General features: G+C 44.0%; 1 protein-coding gene across 1 annotated transcript; it reads left to right on the forward strand.

The window, feature by feature from the left end:
- Positions 1-503: 503 nt before the first annotated feature.
- LOC310858389 (5-hydroxytryptamine receptor 4) lies at positions 504-1,562 on the forward strand (the record flags this gene model as incomplete). The annotated part of the gene is made up of 1 exon (XM_083764498.1): positions 504-1,562. One exon carries the CDS (start codon positions 504-506, stop codon positions 1,560-1,562), a length of 1,059 nt encoding a protein of 352 aa, XP_083620624.1.
- Between the last annotated feature and the right edge of the window lie 7,052 nt (positions 1,563-8,614).

Genomic DNA, 8,614 nt, shown 5'->3' on the forward strand with positions numbered 1-8,614 from the left:
GGAAACGTTTGAAAGTCTCCCTGACACTCCAGGCATCATTTGACACTTGTTCGGTTGCCTCTTTTCAATAGTAAATCAACAACAAACACAAAGTCACTTGTAACTTTCCTGCATGGGGCTGGAGTGGATTGTACAGATGACAAGAAGAGCATCATGGCTTTGCTCAACACACAGGGAGATGGAAACTTCTAGACCACGGCAGTGGCGATATGGGCCTTAAGGCGATCATCTATCAATTGGGTGATGATCATCTAGCAGTTATTTAGATTTGCATGTCGAAATCAAACATACAGTTTGTAAATGTAGGCTACTAATCAACTATTTACAGCAGGAATTTACATGGAGCCGGAATCCTGGGAGCTATTTTGTTTATCTTTGATCAGGTTGTTTTACCATAAACACTGGTAGAATTCCAGACCTCCTACTGCAAGCTGCAGGCCAAGGGATTCAGTAAAACAAAGTGTCTCTGTGTGTGTTTTGACAGATTTTCGGATAAGGAGACCATGTTGGATAACGGCAGCGTAGACTGGCAGGAGCTGCATGCCAACACATCTGCCTACGGCGACCATGTTCGGCCCTGTTCCACGATGAGGAGCCCCGTTTCCAGTCTGCTCCTGTACGCTCTCCTCACTCTAACCATCGTCTGCACGGTGGTGGGGAACCTCCTGGTGGTCCTGTCCGTCGCCTGCTTCAAACAGCTGCAGTCACAGACCAACACCTTCATCCTGTCCCTCGCGGTGGCCGACTGCCTCGTCGGCCTCCTGGTGATGCCCTACAGCATGATCCGGACGGTGGAGGGCTGCTGGCTCTTCGGGGCGCTCCTCTGCCGGCTGCACTCCAGCTTGGACGTGATGCTGAGCACCGCCTCCATATTCCACCTCTGCTGCATCGCCTTCGACCGCTACTACGCCGTCTGCAACCCGCTGGTCTACCCGATAAAGATGTCCCCGCGTCGCGTGGCCTTCCTCATCGCGGTCTGCTGGGCGGTCCCGAGTCTGATCTCCTTCGGGCCCATAATGCTCGGCCTCCACGCGGTCGGCCTCGTCGTCTCGCTGCCCGACGACGTGTGCGTGCTGGTGCCTAACCGCGTCTACGCCGTCATGGCCTCCCTGGTGGCTTTCTACCTGCCGATGGCCGTCATGCTGGTGGCGTACTGGAAGATCTACCGCGCGGCCAGACGGCAGGCCATGCAGATCAGCGCCATGGAGAGCCAGATGGCTTCTTGTTTTTGCGTGACCAAAGACTCCGGCAAGAAGCAGCGCAACGCCATGAGGAGGGAGGGGAAGGCGGCCAAGACCCTGGGGGTCATCATGGGCGTGTTCCTGCTGTTCTGGCTTCCGTTCTTCACGGTGAACATCGTGGACCCGTTCGTCGAGCACGGCACCCCGGGGGCTGTCTGGGAAGCCATCACTTGGATAGCGTACAGCAACTCCTCTCTGAATCCCTTCATATACGGTTTCTTCAACCGGTCCTTCCGCAGGGCGTTCCTCATGATCATGGGTTGTAGGATATGCCTGCCTGGTTTCACCCCTGGGATCAATCTTTCGGAAAGAGTTCAATAAGCATGCAGATCACCAGTGGACTGTAATTTGTGAATTATGTTAGGAATGCACACACACACTCAAACTCACACACTATTCCAGTGGTTTTCAACCCTTTTCATGTCAAGCCTCATTATTCATTCGGCATTTGAGACCACCATTTGATGAGCTGTAGCCTCGTAGACATAAAACTAAAGAATATTTTTGTTATCGTTGGATAAGATTTTGTCCACAACTCCATGCTGAGAGATAACATAACATTCATCAAAATTACAGTTCTTCTACATTCTCTAATTGCGTAGACTTCTTGTAACTTAAGTAACGCAGATGTTTAACAATAATTGAACTCTTGAGGGTGTAAAATGAAACCAAATGGACCCATTAGGGTGACTATTGGGTCCATTTGGTTTCATTTTACGCTCTCAAGAGTTAAAGATCTCTTAAGGGTCCATTTGGTCCATTTGTTTACCAACTACCCATCATTTAGCTGGGGAACGCCCTCAACTACCACTGGTGGTCCCCGGACCACTGGTTGAAGACCACTGCTATTCTGTTCTTGCTAAGTAGTTAATTAACCAAGGGTACATACTACACATTTGACACTTCACCCCTTTTGCAACCAGATCTTATTTTAATGATGTTTAGGACACAAGAAACACTTTCCTGGTGTTTTTACGTGTGTAATATGGTTTTCTATTATTGTAGTCATGACGCCGCATGTTCATGACCAAGATTTGTCATGAAAATGTGTTCTCACTTCCTTCCTGGACTGTTATCTCAGTAAGATTTATGGTCATATGAGTGCAATTTTCAAATTGTGATAGTGTTATCTACTACAAATACTATTAACATTGAGTGATTACAGTTTCTTCCAGCGGTGAAATTACCCTTTAATGTATTGAACATTGTAAATGGTGCATTTATATAGCGCTTTACATAGATTGTGCATTATACATGCACCCATTCACACACACCTTTACATAGATTGTGCATTACATTCACCCATTCACAGACACATTCACACATCGATGCCGGAGGAAACCATGCAAGGTACCAACCAGCACATCAGGAAAAATGAGGGGTTCAGTGTCTTGCTCAAGGACACTTCGACACTAACTCTGGGGGAGCCCGTGTTTGGACTGGGAACCTTGCAGTTTTCATCTGGTCACTCCACCCCTGAACATTGAACAAATTGCATTTTTTGGTGCTTTTAGGCTTCATAAACAAAGGGCAGATATGACAAATGTGTTTTGTTTAAAAGTCTATTTACTGATCATCTATTTCTCAGATATTTTTTTTATAGTGTTCCATTTTGTCTTCTCATATCTTTGTGTCAACACTTACAATTCCACTTGTTTCATGTATCCTGACAGTTCTCTATCCTGATTTGATTGTTATACTGACTGCCCAGACTGCCCCCGGCCGGCTCCTCCACAGTCACCAGCATGGCACACAGACGGAGAGTCCAGCTAGGTCAGCTAGTCCAGAAGGAGAAGAAATGAATGGATCTGCCATGATGACTGACCTGAAATTTAATTTTCTGTTTAATAAAAATTAAAAAGCTGGAGAGACATGGAGACTCCTGTTGCTGAACAAACACTATATATATTCTATAGCAATGAGTTAAGCTTTTAACACTTATTTTAACGGAAGAAAATCACGTACCTACCTTTAATTGTGGAAATAGACTCAAAATGCATTGCATCGCGTAACAGACCCACACGGGGAAAACAACTCGGACGGGGCATGTTAACGTGAACACGCGCTGTTTCGACACCACACACACATCATTTTCTGTTCATATATTCAGAACGGGTAAGGACTAGTTCAATAACCAAAGAAATACATTGGGCCGCGGTACAGGCACGATCCCACAAACTTTGCTGTTTGTTCCCCCCCCCCCCCCCCATCTCTCTCCCTGCCCCTGGTTCCTATCAAGCTACTGTATCAAGAAATATCTTTAAAAAAAAGACAAATCAATTGAATTATGTGTTTTTAAGTGTTCACATAATTATACCCCACAGAACTATTGATGATTTGGTTTTTTGTTTGGAGGCTGCATGGTACTCCATCCTCTGTAGACTTTATTGCAGGCATTCTGGACTTATCTGTAGGCCTACACTAAATCCCTTGGCACTATCATCTCGGCTCAAAATATATCCTATCACTGCTATGCCGATGACACACAACTGTTTCTATCCTTCCCCCCCTCTGCCACCCAGGTGGAAGAGCGCATCACTGCCTGGCTGACATCTCACAGTGGATGTCTTCCAACCACCTCAAGCTGAACCCAGACAAGACTGAGCTGACTTCTTCCCAGCTAAGTCCTGCCCTATGCGGGAGCTGACTATCTCTGTAGACAACGCCCTGGTAAAGTCTGTCCCGACCAGCCAGGAACCTTGGTGTTGTCCTGGACAGTCAGCTCTCGCTCAAACACACATCACAGCTGTCACTCGATCCTGTAGGTTTACACTCTATAACATACAACGAATTAGACCGTTCCTCACCCAGGAGTCAGCAGCTCCTAATCCAGACAACAAAACTTGACTATTGTAACTCCCTCCTTACTGGCCTACCGGCATGTGCAATTAAGCCCCTCCAACTGATCCAAAATGCCCATGCGTACCACCTGTTTTGAATGTGCACATAATGCAGGAGGCAGCAGGAGGTTGCTTTACTGATAACGTAAACAAATGAAACAAAACTTTAAAAAAAACCTTTACAGATTGAAAGAGGATAATTGAAGCTTTCCCTACAGCTGCAATGTTGGTGATTTTGACGGTGTTTAATATAATTAGAGAGGATTTTTCTGTTTGGATGAATGGGCTCTCTATGGGAAGTGTCACCTAGGTATCAGGCAAGATGGCTGCGGTCTGAATATGGAGAATAGGGGCAGCTGTGGAGAAAAAGCATGTTAGCATTAGTTCCAGGAAGTGAGGTACCAGGAACATCTATAAAAGTACAGGAAGTGAGGAGCGCCAGGGGTTCCATTTTAGGTATCAGAAAGAGTGTTTGGTGGTGGTTTGTCAATAAGACTCGTTTAAGGCCAATACTAAACCAGAATAAGAACTTGATAAGCCACAATTAGTGTGCAGGGCTGGACAACTTTGAGATCTGAAGAAGAAAGGTTTGCTCAAGAAACATTTTGTTCAGCTCTGAAATAATTCTGAGCTTTTGGACAAAGAACATTTCGTTTAGTTCTGAATTAATCAGTTCAAAGCGTTTGGACAAAGGGGAACCTGCTGTGGCCTCCTGACTTGAAGGTTGGGTAAGGAATATATATGTTTTCCCTTCTTGGGCAATGATTTGCCTTTTTTATTTGATGACTTTATGGATTACTTCACCCGACCATTCATTTAGTAATGTCTCTATATCTAAAGGATCATACTGGAGAGTTCTAAAGCACATAAACATTCATTTACCTGGGTTATCTTCTGAACTGGACTTCCAGACTTGAAGCTGTTTATAAACCAGTCAGTCAGTGACATCACTGACACATCCTTGGTGTTACTCTTTGTGAACCTCGGTACCCAGATTTATTTTTACTGTCACCTCAGTTCCGCCAGCTGTACGCCCGTCGCCCGGGGCGTGTTGGTCACCTCAGTTCCGCCAGATGTACGCCCGGGGAGTGTTGGTAAATGGGCTACTCGTCTGGTATTCGACCCCCACAGCGTCTGGGCCTCCATCGGTGCATTGCAGCGGTTATTTTGCACCATTGATATTTACACCTGTGACATAAACCTGCATGTAAACCCATTGCATATAAATACATGGAAGAAAAGTATGGCACATTCTTGGACTGTGAAGCCACAAATGACACTATACAAATAACCGTGATATCTTGGTAGCTTGCAGTATACAGTGCCAACATGCGGAAACACTAATGTTGTTGCAGCCACACTGTCATGGCTTTATCAGTCATGGCTTTATCAGTGTGAATAATTAAGCTGTTTATAGAAACAGCAGAAATCAAAATCAGTCATCCAGATCTGAAGATAATTTGGTTCAACAGTATTCTGAAAGTGTAATTTGCATTGCATGTTGATATATCTTCTTTTTTGTTATGTTATTGGCAGTGTGACAATGTAAACGGTGTTTGAAATCACGATGAACCCAGTTCGATGGACTTTTAGTCAGCCTGGTTATTGTAGATTGCTTCTATTGAACCTGGTCAGTGGTGGAAAACATTCTCCATTTATTTTTCCCCAAAAGTAGCAATATCACAATGTAGAAATATCCTGTTAATGCCAAAATCATGTAGGCCTATTAAAACGAAATATGAATTGATCAAAAGTACAAAAGTATTGGAATCAAAATACTTTAAAGTACAAAAGTAAAGGCACTAAACTTTTTGTTACTAATAAAAAAGGAAGGGTTTTGGATAAGGTTTCCATGCACGCGACAGCAACGATATGGTTGGTTTGATTAAATGATGTTTACAAAATGATTACTGTCTGTACGTGGCACCAGCCAGCTAGCAATAATAAAGGCCAGAATGGACCTCAGGATATTGTGATTGGGAACGTGCGCGTGCGTGTGTGTGTGTGTGTTTCCACATGGCCGTGTTTGTCTTAATATGGTAACATTTTAGAATACAGCCCAGAGCCCAGCTACTTTCTTTCTTTTCTAGGGGCGATTCACAGCTCACTTGCATACCTCAGGTTGAATTAATTAGCATAGAAAAGTAAGCACACAGACAGAAATTATTTGGATTAATTCATGTGCAATATGTTATGTTTTACTTATTGAACAATCCGCGGGTGAATCTGCAAGAGAGACGAGTTACATACACGCTAACACGCAATAACCGGCAGGTGTTCTGGTACAGGCCAGCGTGGTCAATATCATTTAATTCCTCCTATTAAAGCAATCTTGAAATGAAATCTGAACTGAGCACTTTCCTCTTATTGATAACACAGTCAACCATTGGCTTAGACTGGCTCATCAGTAAATGCATTAATGGGGGGGAACTGTAGCTGAGTGGGTGGATAGTACTTACTAGGGATGCCTTCTGGGAAACGAGAGAGGTCACCGGTACGACCCTTGGCTCAGAGTATGTGTCAAAGTGTCTCTGAGCAATACAATTAATTGCTAAATTGTTTTTTGCTGGCTTACCAGCGGCTAAAAGGATGGTTGCTTACGTGGTGGAAACCTCCATTCTACATGTATTTTTACCTAGAAATGTCAATGGCATAATGGTCTAGCATTGTAAACTGAAGGGTACGATTGTTGTCTTTACACAGTGGTTTGGACAGGTATGCTTTTCGTGACATCGTTGGTCCTGGGAGGGATGGGTGGGTTTGTTTTGTTTATATTTTGTATACATGTATACTGTTTGTGACAAATGGTTCCATTTGTACACTCTCAGAGTTAAATTAACATTGATTTTACAATAATACGGGTCCCAGAGATAGAAATGCTGTTAAAATGGGCGTCCGTAGACTAATGCATGTCAAACTGGGGGTCCTTGACATGACAGTTGTAGTACAGTACAGGATGTCCAAATGTATCATCCACCTCTTCTACTTCTTCTTTCAAAATGTTATTATATTAGTATTGTACATTACCCATTTGTTTATTGGGTTTGTTAGAGAGCCGTGTTTAAAAAAAGAGAACCTAGAAAAAGGTCTTCACCAGGCCAGCTTATGAGCCAGCAGGCAAGTTAAAACAATAAAATAAAATGAAAACGCAACATGGTGGAAACCTTGTCAGGTGGACATGGCTGTGGCTTATTTGGGGAGTTCGAAGGAATCTAAGGAAAAAAATATTTTGACTATGTTCAAGACCTATGTTCACGGCAAAACGTGAATCTGAATTATAGCGCCACTATGAAGCCAATTAAAAATAATGTCGGGTTGCATTTCTTTTTTTACAGGCAACTCATTGGAATGATCTGACCCTTCCTCACCCAGGAGTCAGCCCATCTAGCTCCTTATCCAGTCATATCAAAACCTGACTACTGTATTACTGGCCTCCCCGGCTTGTGAACTTAAGCCCATCCAAATGATCCAGAATGCCGCAGCATGTTTGGTCTTCAAACAGCCAATTTTTCACATGGCTCTCCCCTTCTCCACTCCCTCAAATGGCTCCCATTTTACTGAGTACAAAGCAGTGATCACACATGGAAGCTGTCAGTCAGAACCCTTCCTCCACATGCCCCCGACTCTAAGCTTCTGGCTCCCAAAAACAACTGTGGACACAAACTGTCTTTTGTGTCCTTTTAGCAAGCCAGTACAAGATGTACTCTTCAAAATGTCACTGGCATCTCTCTTCCTCTTTGCATTTACGTTTTTCACTATTCACTATTTATTAGCCCCTTTCAGAACCCTGAATGTGGGTATCCTGGATACCGACATACAGTACCGACATCCAAAATACAAAAAAAGTATTCCAGGGTTCCACAAGGGGCTAACTTATTTATGACTATGAGCTCTAAGCAGATGTCCTGAGGACAAATTTATTTCATCTCTCGTGAGGATTCACGGTAATCCTTCAAATCCCATCCAATATGCATCCTTATGGTTGCCCAGAAAAGATTAAAAAAAAAAAAAATAGGCAAAATCAACAGTGACATCTGCTGGGTATAGTGGATATAGTCTAATTGAATGACCAATGTAAAATGGACTACTACATGGACACTGATCATCTTAGTTACTACATGGACACTGATCATCTTATTCTTAGTTACTACATGGACACTGATCAGTAGCATGTCATAATAGGCAAACATTGCACAATAAATTGCAGATCTACAAGCTCAGTGGCCTTGGGGTTAGTGTCCGCCCTGAAACTGGGAGGTCGGGTTTCGATCCCCAGTCATACCAAACACTCCTTGCTTGACACTCAGCATCAAGGGTTGGATTTGGGATAAATCCCTGTCCAGGGGGTGTAATTGTGCATCAAGCTGCCTCACGCTACAGAAACAGGAGATAGGCTTCTGCCCTATGGGCCTCACGCTACAGAAACAGGAGATAGGCTCCTGCCCTATGGGCCTCACGCTACAGAAACAGGAGATAGGCTCCTGCCCTATGGGCCTCATGGCTACAGAAACAGGAGATAGGCTGCTGCCCTAT

This window comes from Protomyctophum parallelum (assembly GCF_964188405.1).
Source record: "Protomyctophum parallelum genome assembly, chromosome: 5".
NCBI classification, from domain to species: domain Eukaryota; kingdom Metazoa; phylum Chordata; class Actinopteri; order Myctophiformes; family Myctophidae; genus Protomyctophum; species Protomyctophum parallelum.